Below are 27,288 nucleotides of genomic sequence, written 5' to 3'. Positions count from 1 at the left end.
CTTGGGGACCCGTCACCGGGCCAACTGTGGGCGTGGGTTAGAGCCCTCTGGGGGTGCTGTGGCTGGTAAGCAGAGGCTGCGTGTTGTCTCCAGAGGCCCCCGAGGCCTGGGACGTGGGCCTGGGCTCCATGCATGCCCTCCCCCTCCGTCTCTCCCCCAGAGTTCTTTGATATCAGCAACCACAACTGTGCCCGGGCCTTCACCTTCACTGATCTGGACAGTTGTGTCCTGACCATAGACTACTGGTGAGTCTCGGGGGGAGACAGGTGCAGTCTTGGCAGGAGCCGCATCACTCGGTGCGGTTGGGACTCCCAGAAAGCCTCTCTGGAAACAGCCCCGGAATGATTCCCACCCTGTGTGTCTGTGTCCTCCTCGCCCAGCTGCCCCGCCTTGGGGGTTACTCAGTCGTCTGCCCCTCTTCCTGCCACTGCCCGACCAAGTCAGCCATCGAACCCCGGCAGGGGCTTGTCCCGCCATGACTGAGGGCTCTGGGAATGCCTTGGTCCATCCGCAGGATGGTGAGCTGGTAACAAGCAGCTGGAGGACCAGGAATTCGTTTGTTTTAGCGTTCAAAAAAAATTACTGATTTCTTTTGGCCCCAGTTCACTGGTGATCTGGGTCTGGGCAGCCGGGCCCATGTTTGTCACCCATTGAGGGCAAAGCTGGCAAGTCGTGTGGGAACTGCCCCTTGCTCCCAGGTGCAGGGAGGCTGATGGGGGCCGGGAAGGTAGAGGCTTGCAGCCCTGCGCCCAGCCCCGCCTCTTCTGTCTCCACCTTCCTCAGGTCTGACTGTCACAGAGGTGTGTTCTGCTATGGGGACACCAAAGGCAATGTCATCGTCTTCACCTCCAGCAATGTGACCCACGGGCTGTTCAACCCCCGAATCCTCCCCAGGACCTCCAAATGGGGTAGCTAAGATGCTGGGAATGTGCGGGTGGGGAGATGGCCCTTCCTCCCAGCTCAGGAGCCTCTGGCTACTTCAGCTCAGCTGAGGAGTACACCCGTAGGCTCAGCTCCGAGTGGCCCGTGGGACGTGGGGTGAGGAGGTGACCGCAAGAGCCAGAGGGGGCTGAGAAGCGGGGCAATCTCTCTGAAGGTGGGAGGTTGCACAGGTGAAGGTGGAGGGGAGAGGCTTCCGCACCCACCTTCTCCCAGCAAGGACCAACCTGTGCCAGCTGTGTGACCCCGTGGAAGTCACTCACCCCTTCCGGGTCTTGGGATGCCAGCACTAACCTTCTCCAAGGTCGTGAGGAGGGTTCTGCTCTCAGCTGGGAGCTGCTTTTGGTGGGGGGGTGGGGGTGGGGCAGGAGGGCTGCCCTGGAGGTGGGCCCAGTGGGGCCTGGGGGAAAGCCTGGCTCAGCATGGCCATGAACCTGAATAAGCACAGTGACACTTACTGTGCATTTGCGTGCCGAGTGGTTTGGGCACGTTGCCTCCTACGGCCCTCCCCCTGCCCATGGCCAGCAGGGAGCTGCTGCTGTTACAGCCCATGAAGAGAGGAGGAATGGAGGTTCAGGGGGTGAAGGACTTGTGTAGGCCCCACAGGGTAAGTGTCCCGAAGCAGGCAGTCTGCCCGAGTCTGCACCTTAACCCCTTGCTGGGCTATACCCTAAACTCACTAAACACTGAAGGACGCTGTTCAGGGCTGTTCTGCCAGGGGCACTAGGGCCCAAGGCTCTGGGGCCTGGGACTATCAGGGACGCGCCTGAACTGGACCCTGTCCAGGATCGAGCCCTTGGAGCGTGGTGTCAGGCGTCCAGGCTGCTTCATATCCATCTAGAGGAGGCCCCGGGCCACCAGGGGCCCCAGCCATGGGGACACTGACTCCCCTTCCATCCAGGACACCAGAGCAGTCCCTAGGGCTTCCAGTCAGAGTTTCTGAGCCGGACACCGTGCAAGGGCTCCCCGGCCTTGGTGACCCACTCCCCCCCACTGGCCGGATGGAAGATAGATCCCGCCCTGGATACAGCAGTGGGCTGGCACCCTCCTATATCCTTGCCTCATGAGCCTCTGCTTCTGGTGCCTGCCCTGCCCGGCCGCGGTCACGCTGTGGCACCCTGGGAAATGGCGTGGGAAGTTGTGGTAGTCGTTGAGCTGTGCTAGATGGGAGATCGGAGCGGGTACGGATGAAGCCGGAGTGTAGGATAGGAGTCCTTCCATGCCACACGCTGCCTGAAGGCTGGGGAGGAACATGAAGGTGGGCTCACCCGTGTGTTGACTTGGGAGGAGTTGGACAGACCAGCTCTGTGTGAGCTGGAACCAGTTGCTTGACCTCTCTGCACCTCAGTTCCCTTTAAAACAGGGAGAGCATACTCAATTCATGGCTTTTCTATAAGGTGGGAGGAGGGCATATGGGGTGAGGTGCACAGTAAGGACAGGGGGACTCCCTCCCCTGACCTCCCGGGGCTCTCCCAGCCTCGTGGTCGAGGCAGACACTAGAAGTGAGGCCCCTGGCTAAGCTTCCGCCTTCCCGTGCCTGCCCCACTTCTGCAACACTCCACCCCTTGGGACTTCCTTTTCAAGCTTCCTCCTGCCCTTGCAAGATGGGGCTGGTGACTTTGCAGCATAAAATGCTTGGCATAAGCCGCCAGGTCCCCTTCTCTTTTCTGCCTTTTACCTGAGAGTTTCTCTCAGACTTGAGCCCAGATTGTCCCAGTCTTTGGGACCCACCTCCTTAAAGCCTGCTCTACAGGGAGACCCGTGCTTGTCCCATCACTGCTGGCCCCATCTGCCTGCACCCGGGGCCTTTCCTTGGAGGCTCCCAGGCCACCGGCTGGCCGTGGGAGGTTGCGGGGGCCAGGAGACCCTGAACGCCGCCATGAGGGCCAGGCTGTGCTCAGTGTGATTGCTCCAGGCACACTTGCTGGGTGCCCCCCTTGGAACTTGTGTTTGCAAGACAAGGCGGGGCATGTAGTTCGAAGCATGATGGTAGACTTCCAAATGATCCCTTTCAGAATGAATAGAGCCTAGGGTCTCAATTTGTTCTCCACTCCAGCAGACTTGGAGCTCCCTAAATGAGAATCACCTTAGGGGCCGCCTGCTGCGGCTCAGTCGGTTGAACGTCCGACTCTTGATTTCGGCTCAGGTCATGATCTCACAGTTCAGTTCGTGAGATTGGGCCCTCATCAGGCTCCATGCTGATGGCATGGAGCCTGCTTGGGATTCTCCCCTTCCATCTCTCTCTGCCCCTCCCTCACTTGCGCATTCTCTCTCTCTCTCAAAATAAACTTTATTTATTTATTTATTTTTTAAATTTTTTTTTTCAACGTTTATTTATTTTTGGGACAGAGAGAGACAGAGCATGAACGGGGGAGGGGCAGAGAGAGAAGGAGACACAGAATCGGAAACAGACTCCAGGCTCTGAGCCATCAGCCCAGAGCCCGACGCGGGGCTCGAACTCACAGACCGCGAGATCGTGACCTGGCTGAAGTCAGATGCTTAACCGACTGCGCCACCCAGGCGCCCCACTCAAAATAAACTTTAAAACATAAATGAATATATAAAAACTAAAAAAAAAAAAAAGAGAATCACCTCATTTAGATTGCAGCATGTGGGGAGAGGGAGAAGTCCCGAGATGTGGGGCCAGCTCTGTGAGCCCTGGCATAGGGCTCTGGGCAACAGTGTTACCTGCATGTGTCTGTGTTCTGTGTCAAGTTCATCCCACTGAATTCACCAGGACACGGTAAGGCTGGAATGAGCTTTTGGATGGAAAAGTTTTTTTTTTTTTTAATTTTTTTTTTCAACGTTTATTTATTTTTGGGACAGAGAGAGACAGAGCATGAACGGGGGAGGGGCAGAGAGAGAGGGAGACACAGAATCGGAAACAGGCTCCAGGCTCCGAGCCATCAGCCCAGAGCCCGACGCGGGGCTCGAACTCCCGGACCACGAGATCGTGACCTGGCTGAAGTCGGAGGCTCAACCGACTGCGCCACCCAGGCGCCCCTGGATGGAAAAGTTTTGAGACATACAGGAGTGGCAAACCAACTCGAGGTGTCCTCTGGGGTTTTTGTTGGTCTGGCAAGGTGGGGAGCTGGTGATGTGGACCTCGGTTTTCTCTCCTACCAGATCACTGGACCAACGTTTCCGCACGGAAGCTCCTAAATGAAAAGTCCCCTTTGTATAGAAGTTACTGGCTGAAAGTAAGTCATCGCCCGTTACCATGGTGATTATCTGTACCCAGGAGCCACTCAAAAGTGGATTCGCCCGCTGGGTTCAGTCTTAAGCCTTGAGGCTTGGTCACTGGGAGGACGAAGGCAGCTGTCGGGTCCTGCAGCTCTCTGTGCAGAGAACGTAGGTGTCCCTGGGGGTGGCTCGTCTCTCTCACCACCTCCAGTGCTCAAGTCTGGTCCTGGCAGATACCGCCTCTCTCCTGGATGGCTGCAGTGGCTTCTAGCTGTTTCCACCTTCCTTTCTCCATGCAGTGCTTTACTCCATTCAGCAGCCAGAGGAATTATGAGCTAGAACCAGCCATGTCACTCCTTTGCTCAAAATCCCCCGGTAGGCACCTAGGTTAAGCGTCCGACTTCAGCTCAGGTCATGATCTCACCGTTCCTGAGTTCGAGCTGCACGTCAGGCTCTGTGCTGACAGCTCAGAGACTGGAGCCTGCTTCAGATTCTGTGTCTCCCTCTCTCTCTGCCCCCTCCCCTGCTCGTGCTCTGTCCCTTTCTCTCTCTCTCTCAAAAATAAATAAGAAAACATTTAAAAAGTTAAAAAAAAACATTAAAAAAATAATCCCCCATCGCTTCTCATCACGTTCAAACAGAATCTCAAGTGCTTACCATGACCATCAGGACACAAGGTGACCTGGCCCCTGCCTGCCCCCCATCTTGCTTTCTACCTTTCTTTTTCCCATTTACTCAGCTGCAGAGAGGCAATCCTGCTGTTCTCTGAACATGCCAAGCCTTTTCCCGCCTCAGGGCCTTGCCACGCTCTATCCCTCAGGCTGCTGGGTTCTCCCTTAGGTCCCTGTTTGCTCCTTTCTCTTCTCCCTTCAGTGCTCTAACCAGCCAGCCCGGAACAGCCCTGCTGCCTGCCTCTGCCCTTGGCCCTTCCTGCTGCAGCATTGATACGATTCTGACACCAACTGCAATGTGTTTTTCCCAAACCACCATGCAATTCTCAGGCCTCAGCTGGGTGGCCTACAGTTCTCTACCTGGAGATAGCGTCAGACCCTACAGGTTAAGTGTCAGTCCCACGAGACCGCCCTCCACTTCAGAGGCCACTTACAAGCTCAGGTTGTCACCTGTGTTTCTGACCCGCTGGTTATAAATCAGAGCTTCCCTTCACTCTCTGGGTTTGATTAAATGGCTAGAGTGGCTCACGGGACTTGGAGAGACATTTTACTTACTAGAGCACCTCTTTATTAGAAAAGGATACAACTTAGGAATAGCGAGATTGAAGAGATGCGGAGGGCAAGGTGTGGGGAACGGGGGCCTGGGGCTTCTCTGCCATCTCTGGGCACAAGCCTCACCCCACACCTCCACATGTTCACCAGCCCGGAAGCTCTCTGAGCCCTGTCCTTTTGGGGTTTTTTTGGAGTTTAATCACATAGGTATGATTGATCACATCATTGCCACTGACGACCAATTCATCCTCCAGCTCCTCTCCTCTCCCCAGGGGCCAGGGGGATGGGGCTGAAAGTTCCAACCCTCCCGGCTCCTGCTTGGTTTCCCTGGCAACCAGTCCCCATCCCCAAGGGCTTTCCAAAAGTCATCTCATTAATGTAAACTCAAGTGTGGTTGACACGGGTTTGTTATGAGTAGGAACACTTTCTTACCACTTAGGAAGTTCTGAGGGATTTAGGAGTTCTGTGCCAGAAATGGGCACGAAGACCAAATACATACTTCTTTTTTAAAAAATTTAGGGGCACCTGTGTGGCTCAGTCGGTTGAGCGGCCGACTTCAGCTCAGGTCATGATCTCGCGGCCCGTGAGTTCGAGCCCTGCATTGGGCTCTGTGCTGACAGCTCAGAGCCTGGAGCCTGTTTCAGATTCTGTGTCTCCCTCTCTCTGACCCTCCCCCATTCATGCTCTGTCTCTCTCTGTCTCAAAAATAAATAAACGTTAAAAAAATTTTTTTTTAATTTATTTATTTTTGAGAGAGAGCATGCAATTGAGGGGCAGAGAGAGGGAGAAAGAATCCCATGAGGTGCAGAGGGAGAGAGAGAGAGAGAGAGAGTGTGGAGCCGGAGCAGGGCTTGAGCTCACCCAATGCGGGGCTCAAACTCACGAACAGTGAGATCATGACTGTAGTTGGATGCTTAACTGACTGAGCCACCCAGACGCCCCCAAATACATATTTATTACAAATCACGGTATCACAGCTTACCACCTTCCAACTTTGTATTGTCTACCCATTCGTTTCTCATCCTGTTACCCTCTCGGGATTGGCAGCTCCTAAGGACAGGCACTTGGCCTGTTGTCCTGTCTCCAGTGCCTAAAAGGGCTGGGCCTTAGTGGGCTCCCAGTACATTTGTTGAACAGATAAACAAACGAATGAATGAATGAATCTGACACTAGGGGCAGACTGAGTTGTGTGGTCCCAGGCTCCTAAATGCTTCTTTTCAGGTTGGATCCCTCAGACCCTGGGACCCTATCAGGGAGAGTCACCCACAAATACTGTCTTTTCTGTCTTCTGTGGGAATCTCATCTTGGGCTTGGTTTTCTGTCCCAGTTGCTGAGTGTCCCACATTCTGTCTGGTGCCCTGGATTTGGCACCTTCACCATGACAGATGCTCAGTGAGGCAGCATATGCAAAACCTAGCCCAGTGCCCGCAGCCCCCTCCATGTTGTCCTGAAGAGGGAGGTCCCCAATGTGGAGGCCAAGCACAGGGCTGACCCGCAGAGCCAAAGCTAGAGAATTCTGAGCCTGTGCCATCAAGGCTGCCCCCTGGATTGTGGGTCTCAGCCTTTCGTTGCCTAACTTGCACCAGGTAACATTCCCATGGGGAAGCATCCAAGGCTCCCTGTGGATAAGAGGGACTGAGGGCTTGGCTGACTCCAATCTGTTCTTTCTCCTGCGTGGGATGCGGTGACAGTGATGTCACATGGGCCTGACCTTGCCTGTCCTCTAACTTATAAATTTGGGCGCTTTTCACCTGTCTCACTGACCAAGTGATGCCACAGGACTAGGCTGGGATCCTGGGGCCATGTTGCTGTGTCAGAGCTGTGATCACTAGAGGGTATTAGACGTGGTGACTTCCTGGCCCTTCCAGCCCCTACCACTGCCACTCTCTTTCTAGGCTCTTCATCCCAACTGGTGCCAGCAGGTCAAGTTCATCCCCCAGCTGAACATGGTGGCCTCCTGCTCAGCCATTGAGAAGTCCTCTCTGGTGCTGACCTTATTGCCGTCCAAAGGTCTAGAGAGCCCCAAGTAAGGAGCATCTCTCTCCAGGCTGGGGCGGTGGGGCTGGGAGGGGGTGGTGTGATGGTACCTCGAGGGTCTAGCTTCGCCTCAGCCACATGTGGCCATCCCTGCTGAGAGTGGGCCCGCCCCCAGGATGGTGGCATCCCGCGGATCTTGCTGGGTCTGAGGAAGCAGCGCGTGTCCTGTGGGCCAACAGTGGGGTATGGCGGTTAGTAGTTGGGCTCTACCGTGTATTATTTTTTAAATTAAGATGTAACTGACATATGATATTATGTTAGTTTCGGGTGTACCACAGAATGATTTGGTATTTGTATATATCGGGAAACGATCACCACAATTAGCGCACAGTTACAATTGTTTTTCCCGCTACAAGAACTTTTATGGAGTCTGGTTTCACTGTCAGCAGCAAAAACTAATAGGTTTCTTTTATCCACCAGTTTATACACAACACTCAGTGCAGAAGCTGGCACATAGTGTGAGCAGGTGGCAGGAAAATATTTTCTCAATGAAGGAGTGACTGTGAGCTGCTTTACCTCGTGCTCCTCACTCGGTGCCCCTGTCTGTAGAAGGCGGTGATGGCCCCACTCCTTTCCCTTAGTCTTAGCCTAAGTCTCGAGGCTTAGTGGAATGACTGCTGTTGGTGATATATGGTCATTGATTGGCAGCACTTACCCTTTGGAGATGGTTCTAATCTAGTTCCTTTGTTCTAAGTTCCTCTACCCCAGAGTCAATTCTTTTCTTTTTTCTTTTCTTTCTTTTCTTTTTTCCTTCATTTTCCTTTCCTCTGTCCCTCCCTTCCTTGCTTTTCTATTCTCCCTCCCTCCCTCTATTCCTTCCCTCCTCTATTCCCTCCCTTCCTTTTCTTTCTTTCTTTCTTTCTTTCTTTCTTTCTTTCTTTCTTTCTTTCTTTCTTTCTTTCTTTCTCTTTCTTTCTTTTTCCTTCCTTCCTTCCTTCCTTCCTTCCTTCCTTCCTTCCTTCCTTCCTTCCTTCCTTCTTTCACAATAGTGATTAGTCACACAAGTCTATGTACCTACATGTCCCTGTAAAAAAGTAAAAACATTATAAATAAAGCTGCAATCCTATCCTTGCTCAGTCCCCACTGTCTCACTCTGCTCTCAAATGTCTCACCTCTATCATTTTCGTGTGTACCTCTCACTGTGCATTTCACAGTAGGTTTTTTTTTTTCCCCTGAGGGTTTTTTCCCCCCTCTTGCCTCTGCTGTTTTCCTCCTGCTGTACGTCTTTACTCCTTGGACCCTTCAGGTCTGTGACATTTGCTCCTGGGCAGGTGGAACCGTGAAGGGCAGCCCCGTCTCCCTGGGGGGAGTAGCAGGAGATTCAAGGCCTGTGTTGGGGGGAGCAGCTGGGTGAGGCACAGCAGGAAGGTGGAGGTCCATTTAGGCCCCATCTCTGTCCCTTCCTGTCCTGGTTGTTTGCCAGAGGGAAATTCAATCCTGGGATGGTAGGGCTAATTTAATCTGAACTCCTCATTCTATAGATTGGAAACTTGAGACTCAGGGGGAGGAAGTGATTTGTCCTGGAGCAGACGTCTGAGCGGGGGACGTGTTCCAGGCCTCACTGTGTGTCCAGGGTCCTGTTAACCAGAGTACTCTGTGCACATCCCCACCCGAGCCCTGGAGCTAACGGCTGCTTGGGGGAGGGGGCCTCGGAGAAGGCTGATGTGGTGGGGAAGTTTTGGTCTTGGCTTCCGTGCTTGGAGTGGGGCAGTGTGGTGGGGTTCCGCTTGGAGCTGTTTTCCAGCAGAGGCTCATCTTTGCTTTGATGGAAGTATTACCTCATGCCTGTGATATGTGTTTCATTCAGCTTCTTATTTTATTGGGTCTAAATGGCAGGTGGATATCACAGGATTACCTCATCCTGGCCATGAAGGCCTCCGTGGTCTGTCCCTGCTGCCTCCCTAATCTCACCCCTTCTACCTTCCCACTCCAGCTACACGGGGACCCCTTGTGGTTCAGCCATTCCCTGCCCCCGGCGCCTTTGAATTGCTTCTCTCTGCCTGGTATACCCTTGTTTTTTGTTGTTGTTGTTGTTTTTAAGTTAATTTATTTTTGAGAGAGAGAGTGAATGGGGGAGGGGCAGAAAGAGAGGGAGAGAGAGAATCTCAAGCAGGCTCCACACTGTCAGCACGGAGCCCGATGTGGGGCTGGAACTCACCAACCGTGAGATCATGACCTGAACCGAAACCAAGAGTCAGACACTTAACTGACTGAGCCACCCAGGCGCCCCGCCCTTGTTTTTTGTTGTGTGTTGTTTTTGTTTTTTTAAACATTTCATTGCTTGAAAATTCCAAACACACACCAAAGTAGAGAAAATAGTATAATGCTTTAATATCACTGGTACCTAGTCCAAGTTAATCTTCCCCCATTTGTCTCAAACGTGTCTTTTTACAATTATTTGGAAAGAGATATAAACAAGTTTCTAGGTCTTGAGCACAGGAACGGTGAGGTCTGATGCATACCGGCCTCCTTTGGGCCGCTCTGTTGCAAGTGAAGTGAGCAGGCGTGGAGATGGGGACTTCAGTGGCGACGTCATTGTAATAATTCAGCTACATATGGTGATGGCCTGGAATCGGGCGATGGAGAGGAGACAGAGAGATCTGAGATGTATTTGGGGGCAGGTTGGAGAATGTATTTATACACAAACCTGCCCCTGTGCTTCTGGTTGTCTGCATGCAGTACACATGTCAGCCAGCAGGTGGCACCATTGACTGCTTGCTGGTCTTGAGTTCCAGGCGAGGACCTCTTGGGGCGTGGCCTCCGCAGGTGGGGTCTGGCACTGTCACCCCAAACTCTGCCTCTAAGTCAATACTGCCCAAAGCAATCTACACATTCAATGCAATCCCAATCAAAATTGCACCAGCTTTCTTCTCGAAGCTAGAACAAGCAATCCTAAAATTTGTATGGAACCACAAAAGACCCCAAATAGCCAAAGTAATATTGAAGAAGAAGACCAAAGCGGGAGGCATCACGATCCCAGACTTTAGCTTCTACTACAAATCTGTAACCATCAAGACAGCATGGTACTGGCACAAAAACAGACACACAGACCAGTGGAATAGAAGAGAGACTCCAGAATTGGACCCACAAACATATAACCAACTAATCTTTGACAAAGCAGGAAAGAATGTCCAATGGAAAAAAACCAGTCTCTTTAACAAATGGTGCTGGGAGAACCGGACAGCAACATGCAGAAGAATGAAACTAGACCACTTTCTTATACCATTCACAAAAATAAACTCAAAATGGATAAAGGACCTGAATGTGAGACAGGAAACCATCAAAACCCTAGAGGAGAAAGCAGGAAAAAATCTCTCTGACCTCAGCTGCAGCAATTTCTTACTTGACGCATCCCCAAAAGGCAAGGAAATTAAAAGCAAAAATGAACTATTGGGACCTCATGGAGATAAAAAGCTTCTGCACTGCAAAGGAGACAATCAACAAAACTAAAAGGCAACCGATGGACTGGGAAAAGATATTTGCAAATGACATATCAGACAAAGGGCTAGTATCCAAAATCTATAAAGAAGTCACCAAACTCCACACCCAAAAAACAAATAATCCGGTGAAGAAATGGGCAGAAGACATGAATAGATACTTCTCTAAAGAAGACATCCAGATGGCCAACAGGCACATGAAAAGATGCTCAACGTTGCTCCTCATCAGAGGAATACAAATCAAAACCACACTCAGATATCACCTCACACCAGTCAGAGTGGCCAAAATGAACAAATCAGGAGACTATAGATGCTGGAGAGGATGTGGAGAAACGGGAACCCTCTTGCACTGTTGGTGAGAATGCAAACTGGTGCAGCCGCTCTGGAAAACAGTGTGGAGGTTCCTCAAAAAATTAAAAATAGACCTACCCCATGACCCAGCAATAGCACTGCTAGGAATTTACCCAAGGGATACAGGAGTACTGATGCACAGGGACACTTGTACCCCAATGTTTATACCAGCACCTTCAACAATAGCCAAATTATGGAAAGAGCCTAAATGTCCATCAACTGAGGAATGGAGAAAGAAATTGTGGTTTATATACACAATGGAATACTACGTGGCAATGAGAAAGAATGAAATATGGCCTTTTGTAGCAACATGGATGGAACTGGAGAGGGTTATGCTAAGTGAAATAAGTCACACAGAGAAAGACAGATACCATATGTTTTCACTCTTACGTGGATCCTGAGAAACTTAACAGAAGGCCATGGGGGAGGGGAAGAAAAAAAAGAGAGGGAGGGAGGCAAACCATAAGAGACTCTTAAAAACTGAGGGTTGATGGGGGGGTGGGAGGGTGGGGAGGGTGGGGGGTGGGCATTGAGGAGGGCACCTGTTGGGATGAGCACTGGGTGTTGTATGGAAACCAATTTGACAGTAGATTTCATATTAAAAAAAAATTAACTGTTTTCTAATTCGAAAAAAACAGAAAAAGCCTCAGCTTCCGAGGCAGTGTGGGCCTGAGAGGTTGGCTCCCTGGCAGGCAGCCTGAGCTGAGTTCTTGAGGTGCTTGCAGCCAGCAGTGAATCTGCGTGGAAGAGCCCTGGTGGAGCCCGAGGGAGCGGGTAGCCGAGCGTGTAGACCGGCCCACAGCGTCTCCCCTGTTTCCCCTCCTTCTCCTCTCACTTCTGCACCGCCACCTAATTAAAGCCACCTGAGCTGCTTGCCATGGCCTTCTTCCCTGCATCCCCTCTGAGCTTCCAGTCCCTTCTCTGCCCAGCAGCTATCTGCAGACTGGTCTCCTTCGGCTCACCTATCAAAGCCACCTGTTTATTTCCCTGCAGGACTTACCATGATTTGTGACTGTCCATCTCCCTGTCTCTGTTCATTTACTTGCTCCTGCTGTTTCTCTCTGGAAGGAAAGCTCCATGAAGGCAGGGGCATCACATCTATGTCCCCAGTAATCCTGGAAGGGCACAGGAGCCAGCAAATCTTTGTTGCACCAGTGAGTGAGTCAGCCTGAAATAATTTCTAGTGACCGTTCTTCCAGAAGGTTTCTCTGTGTGTATATGCACACAGGGAGATGTATCTGGTTTGACAACAAATGAAATATGTTTATTTGTTATGTTCCTCTTGAAGGTTCAATTTTTCGAGGAATCCTTCTGGCAGTAGAAAGGAGAGCAGGTTTGGAGGGGGAGCAGGACTAGAGGTCAAGAGACGCGCTGGGAGGCTGCACAGAAATGAAGGAGGCCTGAACTAAGCAAAGGCCGGGGCGATGGTGGGATGTGGGCCATGAGGGTTTAGGGCCCAGCTGGATGATGGGAATGCTGGAGAGGGAGCCTGCAGGATGACCCCCAGGCAACCGGGTTAGAGCCCTGGGGAGTGGCAAAGGAACCAGTTGAGGGGCAGGTTCAAGGAGGGCGTGCTGTGTTACGGGGCTGGTGTACCGTTCGATGGGGGCCTCTGAGTTGAGTTCATTAGAAGGGAGAGTTTGAGTAGAAGGAGCTGGCAGAGTGGGATGGATGGGTAAGAGGGAATAGCAGATGCAAAGTACTCTGGGGCCTGGTCTTCCTGAAACTCTTGCCTGCCTCACCCTGGCCCTCCTGAGCCCCATCCAGCCCTGCTGCCCTCTTCCTTTCCTGCCACACTCACCCTGGGTCTGAATCCTGATGCCCCCACCTTGCCAGCCTTGTGGCCTTAGGCAAACTCCTTACTTTCTGCTTTCTGTGTCCTCATGACACGGTACAGGGCTGACGACGCTTTCTAGGATTATGTGAGGGGTGCGGGTGATACACGAAACAGGAACCAGCACAGAGCAGGTAGGGGCACAGCTCTCGGTAGCTTTCTTCCCTTCCCTTGGCCCTTGGAATCTCCTCCTCCTCCTCCTCCTCCTCCTCCTCCTCCTCCTCCTCCTCTTCCTCCTCCTCCTCCTTCTTTTTCTTTTCTTTTCTTTTCTTTTCTTTTCTTTTCTTTTCTTTTCTTTTCTTTTCTTTTTTTATTCATTTATTTACTTATTTTTAGTGTTTGTTTATTTTTGAGAGAGAGAGAGAGAAAGAGAGAGAGAGAGAGAGACTATGGGTGGGTGAGGGGCAGAGAGAGAATGAGACACAGAATCCGAAGCAGGCTCCAGGCTCCACACTGTCAGCACAGAGCCTGACGCGGGGCTCGAACTCGTGAACCGTGAGATCGTGACCTGAGCCGAAATCAAGAGTCGGATGCTTAACCAACTGAGCCCTCCCCAGGTGCCCCATGGAATCCCCTTCTTTTTAAAAATTTTTATCATGGGTTGGGGGAACACCCGTCTCAGTACGGCTGGAGCGAGGATCACGTTAGGTTTGCCCTTGGAACGAGGCAGATGTGTCCCAGCACTGAGTTGTTGCTTGTGCCCTGGGGTTGCTTCCCCTACAGGTGAGGGGTGGGCGCCTCCTCCACGAGACCCGCGGCAGCCGCTCTGGCTACAGTGCTCAGCCCCGACTTGGCTGCAGGGTGAGCCCTGGACAGGGTCTCTGAGGCTGCTCCTGCCCTTCGTGGAAGAGGTGATGACTCTCCCTGGCCTCCCTGCGGCCCTGCCTCCAGCTCCCCTCCACCCCAGCCTCAGAGACTCCCCGGGGTCCTGGCTCCCAGCCTGCAGCCTTCCCCCTTTGCTGTTGTAGGTTTTCAGTGCTGAACTTAAGAAAAGGGATTCTTTGCTTTGATTACTGCCCAGACAAGAACTTGGTGGGTAAGTAATCTTCACGGCACACGAAGCCGCTGGCCTGGTGGAACTGGAGTGAGGCTGCTGGGGGTGTGGGGACTATCAGAGCTGAGGAGGAGGGCTTGCAGGGCCCAGTTCCTCTCCTGCTGCTCTGGTCCCCACCTGTGGGCACCTGGGGTGGGGTGGTGACTCAGTCTCTGCTTAGCACGATAGGGCAGCAGGGGGGCGGACTGTCACGACCACCCCCTCTCCCCCCCATCTGCTGCACCTGCCTGGGGTCCAAGGCATGGTCCCAGGAGAAGTTCTCAGCGTTGGACCCCAGTGGTTAACACCCATTTTTTGACCCCAGTGACTGGCGGCTATGACCCCCTCATCCGCCTATGGAACCCCTTCTTCTCAAAAAGGCCCATGTGGCTGATGAAGGGGCATCAGACCTCCGTGACGCACATCCTCATGAATAGCAAGAACAGCAGCATCCTCTTCAGCATCTCCAAGGACAAGGTGCTGTCCTCGTGGAGCATGGCTCTTACACCCGCTGGTCCCTGTTCCCCGGCAAGGACGCTGGCCCAGGGATGCTGATCTAGCTCGGTCAGCTGGGGCCCAGGGGAATGGTGTGACCTCCCTGCCTGTGGCTGCACACCTAGGCTAGGGCGTAGAGGGAGAGGCCCCAGGTGGAATCACCAAGAAGGGGCCATGGGTCTCGAGAGCCCCTGCCAGAGGCCTGCGCCCGCTCTGAGCGGTCCCCCAGAGCTGAGTTCCCGTGTGGCCCAGCCTGGCTTCTTACTCTGCGGTCCTGGGCCAGGCCCTTCCCTTTCCTGAGCCTCCGTCCCCTCATCCACAGGATGGGTTGTTGGGAGTTAGAGGAGAAGAGCTGGTGGTAAAGCCGCGGTGTCATGTCTGGTGCATAGTAGGTGTGCGATACGTGGGAGCCATTCCCTCGCCCTCCCTCTGCCCCCAGAGGGACTCACACCTCAGCTCTCCTAGTGACCCCTTCTCAGCTGCCCTGGCTCTCAGGGCCTGACTGGAACTTCTCCAGTGCCTGGGGCTCCCTCGCTCAGGGCCTGTCCCTTTGCTGCCCCGCATCGATTGGTTCAGAGTACCCCCCATCTGCTGGGCTGCCGGGTGTTCTGGTCAGTGTGGGGATGAAGGCCAACGGCTCCAGGTGCCCTCCATCCGGGCACAAGTTTGTGTCTTCTGGGACTCAGGAGACTGAGAATTGGCGGGACCCTTGGGTCAGCCAGGCCACCCTCCCTAACATGGCCCACACTGGCTGTTGTCTGGCATCTTCCCGGCAGCCCCCAGAACTGGGCGTCATGGCCTATGCTGAAGGATCTGAGGCTGGAGGGGCAGGGGGCAGGGGTGGGCGGGCCCCAGTCCTCACAGTAGTGATGGGCAGAGCCAGGATATGGACTGGAGTCCGGTCGGTCCCAGTCCCTGCCCTTCCCTGCTTACTGCTGGTGTCTCCAAGCAACGTGTGTCCCGGAGGGACTTCGTGGGGCCTCTCTAGGGACGGCTCCTCCACTTGCGATGAACTCGACGGGCTGCCCTGGAGACAGGTGGGCTTTTTCGGCAACTACGTTGGTAGCCACTGTGTGTCCTGCCTGGCGTTAGCCGAAGTCGGCTGGAGTGGAGCCTGTGAGGGTCTGCAGGGGCGCGTGCCGTCTCGCTTGGTCTTCATCTTCAGCCGTTGAGGGGAGGCCATGGGGGGAAGAAGCCTCGGGGCAGGGCGGGGGGTTGCCCCAACTTTCTCATCTGAGCGTAAGAACGGCAACTCTGTTACACGGCCGGGATCTGTGCAGCGGGCGCGTACGGGAAGTGCCGTACGGCTGGCCCTGCTCACATCCCAGGCCTCAGGGGCCGGCCGTGTCCCCCAGGGCCCACTCTCGGCCTCTGCCTGCTTCCCACCCCCCAGAATATCCGCGTGTGGGACATGCAAGACTACATATGCCTTCAGTCCTTTTGTGGGAAGCTCTTTGCCCTGGGCAACTGCCCCATTACCAGCGCCTACTTCCACGAGAACGAAGACAGCCTCGTCTGCACGACCTACTCAGTGAGTGCTGCGCGGGGAGGGAGGCCAGGGGCAGAGACTACGTTAATCAGACGCCGCCCATCCCTCAAGGAACCTAGGCCGTAGAAGAGCAGAGAATGTCCGCAGAAAATGCTCTGTGTGGTGATGGAGATTTATGCCCGGTGCTTCTTGGAGCATAGAGAAAGGGTCCTTAGCCTAGCCTGAGGCAGGGCATAGTCAGGGAAGGCTCCCCGGAGGAGGAGACACCAGATTGATGCTTTTTGCTTCCTACAAGTTATGAGGGACGTTGGGACTCCCACAGAGTAGGGGTGAGAGGTATCGGCAGGCATGCTGAGGAACAGGAGGCCTTGCTGGGCTCAGGCCTGCGCACAGTCAGGATGTCTTAATGTTGCAATTTATTGGAAGTGTTCCCCTGGGGCCAGTCACTGAGGGCAAAACCCAGTGCCCAGTTGCCTGCCCCTTTCGTCACCTGCAGATTGGGATCCTAAAAGGGTACTTGGAGACCAAGGGGCCTGGGAAAGCAGGGGAGAAGACCTCGACTTACAGCACACCCCTGTGCGCCATCCTCTACAGTAAGATTTTTAAGCAGGTGAGCGGGCTGGGGCCGGCCGTCTCTCGGGCTGGCAGGAGTGCCGGGTGATGCGGGGCAGGACCCAGACCTCCCGCCATGCCCGGAGAGCGGTCAGCACAGCGGTGGGGTGGGGTGGAATTCATAGCATTGATGGTGGTGTAGGACAGCTGCTTGAGGGTGAGAAGCAACCCCGAAGAGGGGTCGGCGGCCTGAGGGGGGCAGGGGCTCTACCACTTGGTCAGTGGATCACCTCATTCCCCCCAGCCTGCGAGCCCCTGGCCACTGCTGCAGGTCAGCTCTGGACGCGCCGCCTCTGTACGCGGAGTATGAGGTGGAACACTAGGTGTGGGCCGCTCTGCGAGGTTCCCCAGGGGGGTGCTGTTCCTGGGTGTCATTATCCAAGAAAGCCCAGTCCAGGGAAGGGAAGTCCAGGGAAGTCTAGCACCCTCATCCCGAGTAGAGATCTCTGGGTGGAGCAGAACAACTGGGCATATGGTTTTTGAGGGGTGGGGACAGAAAGGGCTCCCAGGCCCTCTTCCCACTTCCACTGGGACCCCTTTTCTGGCCTGGGCTCTGAGCAGGACAGGCTGTATCTGCTGCAGAGATAGCCTTTGGCTGCACGAGGCCATCGTTCACCTCTCTGCACTTCTCTCTCAGGCTGGTTCCCGGCACCACCATCCCGCACAGCTTAGGGCCCTTCGATGCCTTCAAACAGTTAAAAAAAAAAATCCCCAGTTTTTCTAGATTGTTCTCAGCAGGAGGGTTGGTCTGAAACAGGCTCACCTGCTACTGTTGCATTGAAGTGGAGTGACTATCCTTTGTTCTCAGCATTTCCTTTCTTAGGGAGCAATTAGTGTGTTTCCTGTTGTTTTCTCCCCCCACCATTAATGATGCTTCAGTAAACATCTTTTCTGACTTAGAGATTATTTTCTCTGGATAGATTCTGAGTTAAAGGGGATTTCACCAATGTGGTTCCTTCTAAAAGAGTTGTGCCAGTTTGCACTGGCCTGTGCTCCAGAGCAGAGGAAGTCCTGTTTTCAAGAGGGGCTTATCCAGCAGCAGGAACGCTTTGAATGCCTGTCTTCTCAGTGCATAGCGGGGAAGTGGGGGGCTGGGCTGGCCCCAGCCATGACAGGGGGAGGCCACCCTTGAGAGTGGGGACACTCTGTTCTCCAGGAGCCCCAGCCGTGTGCTCCCCCACAGGTGGTGAGCGGCTGCCTGAGCAGCTTGGTGACAGTGTGGGAGATCACGACGGGCAGGAGGATGATGGAGTTCTGTGTGACTGGGGACCAGCACGTGGAGCTGACCACCATGTGCCTGGATGAATCAGAGCGGCGCCTGCTTACGGGTTTGTGCGATGGCACCATAAAGATGTGGAACTATGCCGTTGGCGAATGCCTGCTGACCTTCCCCAACCCGGACCAGCTGGAGGTCGGTCTGGTGTGTCAGCGGTGCCGGGGGGGGGGGGGGCGGGGGGGTGCCTTGTGAGAAGCAAAGCTCACCTCTCATGACCCTGGGGGCGCACTATCTTTTTATGCCTCTTTTTAAGGCTGTGGGTATAGACTGCCTGGCTTCTTGCCTCCCTGAGCCTTTGTGTTCTTGCCTGTAAGGTGAAGGTAGGGAACAGTGCCTGTCCTTAATAAGGATTCTTCGAGGGCTGCCTACCCTTGTTCTTTTAATTTGTTGGCACTCCTCACCCCAGGTATGAGAGCTTTGGATGGCATTTCCAACAGTGGGGCCCGGTGAGCCCCATGCTCACTCCTGTCTGGGAAATGCCGGGTCAAAGGGACGGGGTTATAAAGACAGTCTGTGGGTGTGGCATGGAGCAAAGCCAGCAGTCTCACTTTGGGACTTGAGCCCACTACTAACTCTTACGAAAGTCCTTGAACCAACTCAGAAGGAGCATTTGGCCAAGTAGCCAGGGATCTGAGTACTGGTGCAGATCCTATCAGTTATTTGACCTTCCCAGTTATCCCCCTGTTGAATGGCCATGGATCCCTACCCTGTCTACCTCCTCCGAGTCTATCAAGTGAAATCATGTGATGTGAGAGCGCTCTGAAAAACGTACGGTGGTATCACTAGAGAGCTCTTATCATCGTGGAGAGGGTTGACTTCTTGCTCGGTACGATTAAGAAGACATTTGGGGCCCAGGGCCATTTTCTCTGAGGCACCTTGGGGCCCTGTTTTCTTTTACCGTCAACAGGTTAGCGGGATTGTCCACATGAACAAGGTGTTCTACGTGACAGGATGGAGTAAGAGAATCACTTGTTTCACGTGAGTGGCAAGGGTGTGTGTGGGGAGCTAAGGGCGGCTGACGGTTCTCTCTGCTTCGGTGGGTTCCCCTATTCCTAGCTTCACTCGCTTTGGAAGTCAAGCAAGAAATTCATGGTGGGTAATGTCCCTTGCTTCATTTGCTCATCCATCCGTTTGTCCACCGTTCCTTGAGTATAACATGTCCTAGGCTTTGTGCTACATGCTGGGGGTGGGTATAAGCAAGAATGTGTCCCCATCTTCCTAGAGGGAGGCAGATGCTAACCAAATAACTTCATTTATAATGGTAAAGTCTGTTGAGTGCTGTGGGCAGGAAGAAGTACCGGTTTGGTTTTTTTTTAATATTTATTTTTGAGAGAGAGAAAGGCAGAGTGAGTAGGGGAGGGGCAGAGAGAGGGGAACAGAGGTTCTGAAGCGGGCTCCTTGCTGACAGCACAGAGCCTGATGTGGGGCTTGAACTCACAAACCGCGAGATGGTGAGCTGAGCTGAAGTCGGACGCTTAACCAACTGAGCCACCCAGGCGCCCCAAAAGTATAGGTTTCTATGGGAAGGGAAGGGAAATCGGGTTTAGTCTCAGGGGCAGTCAGGAAACGCTCATCTGAAGCTGTTGTGGGTGGAGTGGGATCTTCTCAATGAAGCAGCAAGGGACTTGGGGTGGGAGGAACATTCCAGGCAGAGGGAACAGAATGTGCAAGTCCTCTTCCTCTTCAGAGGGCCTTTCCAGGGCCATGGCTTCCCTGCTTTAATCCTTACTCAGCTGTCTGAATGGGGCGAATCTGTAAGATTAGTTGATGTCAAGCCCCTAGGACAGGGCCTTTGTAGTAGACACATGGTAGGTGCTTAGTGAATGAGGTCAGCGGGGCAGAGCTTCCACCTGAGTGTCCTCTTCTGAGTCGCCTCCCGGAATCTAAAGGCCTCGGTGATCCCCCGACCTGGTGCGGCACTAAGGCCGAGCGCTCTGCCCTCCCGCCTCTGGCCCTGTGTGCAGGCTCCACGAGACCAAGCCGATGCTTCAGTGCCACCACTGGCAGAACTTCCACAAGGAAGATGTCCTGAGCATGGCCAAGTACCAGAACCAGTTCCTCGGGACCTCCTCCTACAACGGGGACGTCCTCCTCTGGAACGCCAACCTGTTCAAGCCCATCCTCAATTTCAACGCCTCTAAGAGCCCCTTGCCTTTGCTGCCCAAGAAGGTATGGTCAACAGGGGGCACCCCCCACTCTCTCTCAGCGGTGGGCCAGAGTCAGCTGTAGGGCCCGGGGTGGGGGTAGGAAGGACCCCCAGGAAAGAGAAGGGATGGGATGACTTCTTTTGGAGGAGGTTGGGAGCTGGGTAAGTGGGTGCTAGTTTCTCTAATTATCCTCATTTGACAGACAAGGAAAGTGAGGCACAGAGAGGTTAAGCATCTTGGCTGAGGTTGCACAGCCAAGAAGGGATAGGTCTGGACCCAGGTAGTCTGACTGCAGAGCCTGTGGACTGCTGGTCCTGTTCTGTCTAGTAGATGACTCTCTTCTTGAAGGCGGCTCACATCTTACCCATCACTATTACGCATTACCACTCTGGGCTCACCGGGCTCATGGTAGGGACTTAGGAAACGCACACCATCTCAGAATTACCCTATCTTTGCAGATCAAAGCTACAAGGGGACTTTGGGGTCACCTCATCCAAGAATTTTCCAAACATGCCATGGAGAAATTCTCTGAGGCTACTGCAGTGGCTCCTAAAGCAGTTCAGCTTTTTATCTATTTTACACTTTGGAGCTTCCCTTAAGATTAAAAAAACCCTCCAAAATATTTGGAATCCACTGTCCATTTTACAGATGGGGAGACTGAGTCCCTCACGGGAGCAGTCTCCTGCCTGTGGGTACTCAGGGCATTCGCGGTTGGCCCAGGGACAGGGTTATAAGCTCTGGTTTGATGCCCCTAAGGGTACTCGGTTTCTAGGGAGCAAGCCCTGGGTGCCTGGAGGGCCCTGCGATGTTAGCATTAGGCCCAGGAAGCCCTGCATTTCCCTCTGGGACACTGCAGCGCCCCGAGGGCGGTTGTCTCCCTGGCACAGGTCCAAGAAGTGAACGACTCCCCGGCAGAGGGTTTCAGGTCCAGCAGGACCTATGCGGAGCCCAAGAAGTGGGCACACAAAGCCCCCACACAGCCCCCGGACCCTAGGGCCAAGACTGCGGCCAACGCCCACCTACAGCGGAACGTGATGTCAGCTCCCCCAGTGATGAAACGCCCCAGAGACAGGGAGCCAGAGAGGCCCGTGCCCCCGCAGGTAGGAGCGGGAGCCGAACCGGGTGGCTTCGCTGTGTGTGTGTTTTCTTATACGGAGGCACTTTTTCCAGAGCCCCTTTAGGTCCCTCGGCTCCTTCTGAGCACTGCAGCCAGGCGGGCCACCTCCCTGGTTAGGTTCACTTCATCCATCGCCCTCTGCTGCCTCCAGCCTGGGCACGGTCCCTTCCCAGAGCATGGCCAATACCGGACCCCAGTGTCTACAAGCTTGGGGGCAGGACCTGGAGGCAAGGCAATCCAGGGAACCTAGAGTCACAGGCTCGATCCTGGGCTACTTTCTCGGTCCTCCAGCGTGTGTGTCCTGCAGAGATGAGCCACTGGGGCCCACCAGCCTCCCCGCCCAAGCCTCATCTCTCTGGAGACCAAGCTCCAGAGGCCTGAGGCCTCAGCAGACGTAGACTCAGCAGAGGCAGAGGAGACTGAGCCCTCCTCTCTGCTCCAGGATTCACCCTCCCAGGCTTGACTGATGCTCTCATTTTGGGGGAGTAAGGAGATAGAGCAGGGTGGTTTGGTCTCTGACTCTCAGCGGTGGATACGGTATCTCTCGTGTGGGTCTGGGGTCAGAATACTTCAGCGATTGAAGTCCGATTCCTGTTCCTGGGAACTGAGGCTTGAGAGAGAAGCTCCACCTTAGAGACAGGCTCCAGGCGATGTCTGTCCGGCTTAAGCAGTGCAGACCTAGATCCCACGTGGCCCGCTCTGCTGTAAGACGCACGCACTGTGCGCGTTCCTACAGGGACGCTCGGACCACCTCTGGAGTGTCAGGGTTGCGCCACCGCACGCACACTTTCCAGAACCATGAGTATGCGCTCCCCAGTCCTCCCCTTTGGCCAGGGTATCTCTTCCAGGACAAGGAGAGGGTTTCCCCAAGGGCAGACTGAAGTCTCTGCCCCGACAGAGGAAGCTCCTGGTTACTCAAAATGGAGACTCCCCAGCATGGGCGTGTCTTTATTGCAGGATCCATTAGACACCTGGCTGTCCCTTTCACAGGTCGGTGTGTTTACTGACGGGGGGCTGGGGTGCTCGTTCTTTCAGCATCTGCCTCTGGTCTCCCCCTCGCCGCCCCCGCCGCCCCCATGATGACCTGGGAGGCCCATTTTGCTTTCCAGAAACCTGTCAGTGCTGAAAGCCCTAAGGCGTTTAGAATACCCTATGGCAGACAGTCAGTTCTCAGAGATGCTCAAAGGAGAGGAGGGGAGTTCCAGAAGAAGGTTCTGCTGCAATCCAATGCATCGGTGGAGAAGGTGGGCCACGCTCAGGCAGGGTCTGGGGTATGAGCTGGGGTTGGGGGGTGGGTGGGTCTGGGATCAATCAGGATGGGCTGGAAGGGGAGGGCCTATGAGCCTAGGGGGCCAACCTGGTTCTCCCTGGGACCTGGAGAGGCATGGTGGAGGTGAAGGTACCACTCAGGGCTCCGGCTTCAGGGCCACTGTGTCTGGGGGAGGCTCCTTGAGTGTATGCGTGGAGGAGGGTGCAGGGTCCCCCCCCCCCCCCCCCCGGTTGGTGGGCTGGCCTGGGATGTAGGAGAAGCAGCATTGCCAGAAGCCACTGTTAAAATGTCCTCTGGGAGGGTGTTTCGTACAATATGTGAGTGGGGCTTGGGTCATCTTTGTTCTTCTCCCTTCCTCCTGCACCTTTCCCCCTTCTGACCCTGGACGCCCCTCACTGTGCCGTCACCACTAGATGAAGTGACCACTCAGGCCCCTTCTAGCTTTGATGTGCAAACATAAGGTAATTTGGAGGCTCTCTGGGTTTCCTAAGACCCTACCAGGGGCCCAGTGAAAACCCAAATCATAGTTGTGTTAAGGTGTGGCAGCACCGTCCCCTTCCCCAGCTCCAGGGCGCCAGGGACTTGGGAATAGGGGGGCAGCGCCGGCAGGGCTGGGTCCTGCGGTGGCGGAGTGGAGAGCTGCGAGCAGCTGGACAGTCTCTCCTCCACGTTGCAAATGTGCTTTCCCCTCTTTTAAAAAAGTGCCTTAGGGGCGCCTGGCTGGCTTAGAGCATGCGACTCGTGATCTTGGGGTTCCGAGTTCGAGCCCCACGTTGGGTGTAGAGATTACTTTTCAAAAACCTTTTTTTAAAAAACCTTTTAAAAGTAGCAATCCTAGCTGGTTAAAAAAAAAAAAAAAAAGAGGCAGCAGCCACACAGTACCCAATAGTAGCAGCCCTAGTCACCGCTCGAATTGGTAGATTGGTTTAGCCTTCCTCTTTTTTTTTTCTTCTTCTTCAGTGTTAAATTTGTCTACATGCTCACATCCTTTTTATTTTTAGACCAGTGATGTAAAATTATAGCTATGTTCTGCCATTTGCTTTTTAAAAATTTAACTACAGGCCATGGATACGTTTCTTTATCAGTAATTTAGATCCAGCTTATTCTTTTGTTAACTTATCTTTTTTTTTTTTTTTTGGTAACAGTTGCATAGTGCCCCATAATTTGCATGTATCACAGACTCTTAAGCCAGCCTTCTCTTGATAGACATGTAGGTTGGTTCCAGTTTTTAACTTTGAGCAGCTCTGCACGGAAAATCCTTGTGCATATGCCCCTATGCGCTTGTGCGAGTGCATTGAAAGGGTGGATTCCTGGAACCAGCGTTGCTCAAAAGATCCCATCCCTTTCAGCCTCTGAGTCTGACCGAAGTAGATGACTCAAAGCCCAACCTTTGACTGTGACCTGGTCCCATCAGGGCCCAGACGGTTATTCATTGAGTGTTTTCCATGTGCCAGGCCCTGGGCAGGCAGCAGTGAGTAACAACAGAAACGAAAACCTGTGCCCTCACGGAACTGACATTGTAGTGGGGTGAGACAGACGATTAACTAGCTAGTAAAATAAATGGTAGGTCACAGGGTGAGCAAGCGCAGCAGAGAACCCAGAAAACCAAGGCGAGGGTAGGGGGTGGCATGGGAGGTGGAGAGGGCATAGCTATTTACAGAGGGGGATCAGGGAGGGCTTCACAGAGGAGGGGACATTTTCACAGAGCTTGAAGCCTGCTGTCATTTGGAAGGATGGTGACCCTGGCAGAGGGAGCAGCAGGCACAAAGGCCCTCACAGAAGAGCTGATTTGGAATGTTCAAGAAAGAGCGCTTCTCTCTCTCTAATTAGGAAGTGGTACATGTCCTTCATTTAAAATGAAAAATTCAAGGGGCGCCTGGGTGGCTCAGTCAGTTAAGTGTCCGACTTCGGCTCAGGTCATGATCTCGCGGTTCATGAGTTCAAGCCCCGCGTCAGGCTCTGTGCTGATGGCTCAGAGCCTGGAGCCTGTTTCCGATTCTGTGTCTCCCTCTCTCTCTGACCTTCCCCCGTTCATGCTGTGTCTCTCTCTGTCTCAAAAATAAATAAATGTTAAAAAAATTTTTTTAATGAAAAATTCAAGCCTTATAGGGGTGTCTAAAGTAACAGAATGACTTACCTTCTTCCTCCGTCTCCAGGGGTAACTAGTGTTAAGGTGTGTTGTAGCCTTGTGGACATTTTTCTGTGCATACGCAAGTATATACATGTACGAATGTGTATATGTACCTCTAAATATTTTTTCACCAAATAGCATCAGATTATACATACACTACTCTGCCATTTGCTCTTTTTCACCCAACACCTCATGGCATCTCTCCCTGCTAGTGGTTGGGAGGCCACGGCCCCTCTCTTAGCAGCCGCGTGGTATTTTGGTGTATGTGATACCTATCCAGCAGGCCTGCTCTCGCTGGTAGAAGGTTAGATTGCTAGGTTTTGCCTTTATAGCTCACGTTGCCATGGACATCTTTGTACACGAATTTGTTAGCTCTCTTGTCTATTTCCCAGGATTAGAAATGCACTCTTAGGAAGCTTTTGATACGTTGTGTTATACTCCAGCCTATTAATAATATCAGAGTAGTTAATACTTATTGAGCTCTTAATATCTGCTAGATGTGAGCTTCAACATTTACATAAATTATTTTTCTCTCTCTCAAACAGCCCTGGTGGGTATGTACTATTATTATTTCCATTTTGTGGATAAAGAGACTGGGGCTCAATGAGGTGAAGTGACCTGCCCAAGATTCTTACTGTCAGAAAATGGCTGAGCCAAGGCCTGATTCCAGATCTATTTGTTTGCAAAGTCTGCATCCTTGACTATTTGTGCTGTTACTGTTGGCAATTCCTTGGCTTTTTGTAATCTGGCCTGGTGATCTGAGTGTAATAGGATTTGTATCATGAATCTTGACAGGATCTTTGGAGATTATATGCAAAGGACTGAATGTCTATTGGTGAAATTCCAGGTACTATGGCTGGTGTGTGTGTGTGTGTGGGGGGGGTGGGGGTGGGGCTGGCAGTCATGTCTAAGGCTGGCCTGCTTCTTCTTCTTTTTTTAATATAAATTATTGTAAAATTGGCTAATGTACAGAGTGTAAAGTGTGCTCTTGGTTTTTAGGGTAGATTCCCATGGTTTATCACTTACATACAACACCCAGTACTCATCCAACAAGTGCCCTTCTCCTCAATGCCCATCACCCTTCTCCTCAATGCCCATCACCCATTTTCCCCTCTCCCCTGACCCCCATCAACCCTCAGTTTGTTGTCTGTATTTAAGAGTCTCTTATGGTTTGCCTCCCTCCCTCTCTGTCTGTAACTATTTTTTCCCCTTCCCTTCCCCCATGGTCTTCTGTTAAGTTTCTCAAGATCCACATATGAGTGAAAACATACGATATCTGTCTTTCTCTGACTGACTTACTTCACTTAGCATAATACCTTCCAGTTACATCCATCTTGCTGCAAATGGCAGGATTTCATTCTTTCTCATTGTCGACTAGTGTTCCATTGTACATATAAACCACATCTTCTCTATCCATTCGTCAGTTGATGGACATTTAGGCTCTTTCCATAATTTGGCTATGGTTGAAAGTACTGCTATAAACATTGGGGTACACGTGTCCTTGTGCATCAGCACTCCTGTATCCCTTGGGTAAATTCCTAGTAGTGCTATTCCTGGGTCGTAGGGTAGTTCTATTTTTAAGTTTTTGAGGAATCTCCACACTGTTTTCCAGAGCGGCTGCACCAGTTTGCATTCTCACCAACAGTGCAAGAGGCTTCCCATTTCTCCACGTCCTCGCCAGCATCTATTGTTTCCTGATGCTGACTCTCCTTCCTGGCTTCCAAATACTCTGTCTTCCACCCCCATTGTTTCCTAAGCAGCAAAGTCCTTTCCCTCTGGGTTACTGGGTGGTAGACCGTGGAACTTCTCAGGATGCTGTCCTGGAGAGGGTCCGGAGCTCCTAGGTCACCCTCAGTCCCAGCCTTTCCTTAGTGGATGAGAGAGAGGGTGGACTGGGGCAAGGACTCCTGGGGGAGTCTTACCTGTCAGGTCTCCTTTGCCACTGTTTCTGTCTGGCCATGTCCGAAGACTGTGGGGTATGGCAGATAAGGGCACGTGGAAGGAGACAGGAAATAGATCCAGGCACAGCCGTGTCTCTTACCATCTGTGGATGAACCCCAGTCCTTGGCCCTTTCCTTAGTGGTAAAGGACCAGATAGGTGGGGAGTGGCAAATCCCTCTGAAAGACATGGGTAGCTTCAGCTTCTTCTGAAGGGGTCTCCGGGCAGACCTTTAGTCCCCCTGCACTTGAGAACTGTCTGAGACCACTGGGTGGAGTGAGACTGGAATGTCCAACCTCAGTCCGGAAGCTCTTTCCAAAGTGGGCAGGAGACTATCTTTGAGGCTTCAGGGGCCAGGTGCAGAGTGCAAAAGGCATAGTGTTGGTTACCTGCCTTCCGACCACACGGATCCCGCTCCATCCTGTCCAGGGTGGGGTATCCTACTGTGCCCCTCTTCACTGTGCCCACTCCTGATCACTGGCCGCACAGCCCCGACTGTGTGCTTTCGCAGGCCCACGGCCCTCCCTGAGCCTGCAAAGGTCCCTCCCCATCACGCACCTTCAGCCTGCCCATTCAAGCTGTCCCAGGGCTGGTGCAGAAAGGATTGGGAAGGAAGCTTCAGTTTTCCCCAGTTCAGAAATGGGAGATCTTTGTGGCACATCATTTTGGTGAATCCTGTGTAGCTATGAGGAGTCACATTTTAAGAGAATACTTGATCTAGAGTATGACAAAATTTACTTTAACAGTGATAATGACAATGATAAAAAAATTAAGT

At 53.0% G+C, this 27,288-nt stretch overlaps 1 protein-coding gene across 10 annotated transcripts in view; it reads left to right on the top strand.

Moving 5' to 3' along the window:
• Positions 1–27,288, top strand: part of EFCAB8 (EF-hand calcium binding domain 8) — a 71,026-nt gene that overhangs the window by 23,329 nt on the left and 20,409 nt on the right. For 8 of the 10 annotated variants that reach the window (XM_019826643.3, XM_045053736.1, XM_045053735.1 and 5 more), the window contains 13 exons: positions 161–245; positions 784–908; positions 4,066–4,139; positions 7,241–7,371; positions 13,973–14,040; positions 14,363–14,514; positions 15,926–16,063; positions 16,518–16,631; positions 17,817–18,044; positions 18,817–18,887; positions 19,874–20,078; positions 20,944–21,156; positions 22,283–22,417. In XM_019826643.3, coding sequence (XP_019682202.3) covers positions 161–245; positions 784–908; positions 4,066–4,139; positions 7,241–7,371; positions 13,973–14,040; positions 14,363–14,514; positions 15,926–16,063; positions 16,518–16,631; positions 17,817–18,044; positions 18,817–18,887; positions 19,874–20,078; positions 20,944–21,156; positions 22,283–22,417 — 1,739 coding nt within the window. The remainder of the gene's footprint in view (positions 1–160; positions 246–783; positions 909–4,065; positions 4,140–7,240; positions 7,372–13,972; positions 14,041–14,362; positions 14,515–15,925; positions 16,064–16,517; positions 16,632–17,816; positions 18,045–18,816; positions 18,888–19,873; positions 20,079–20,943; positions 21,157–22,282; positions 22,418–27,288) is intronic. The other 2 variants (XM_045053737.1, XM_045053742.1) reach the window with 2 other exon arrangements.

The sequence above is a fragment of the Felis catus genome, chromosome A3, assembly GCF_018350175.1.
Source record: "Felis catus isolate Fca126 chromosome A3, F.catus_Fca126_mat1.0, whole genome shotgun sequence".
Classification (NCBI taxonomy): domain Eukaryota; kingdom Metazoa; phylum Chordata; class Mammalia; order Carnivora; family Felidae; genus Felis; species Felis catus.
Note: the sequence above shows the minus strand (reverse complement) of the source record. Positions and strands in the feature narration are given on the sequence as shown.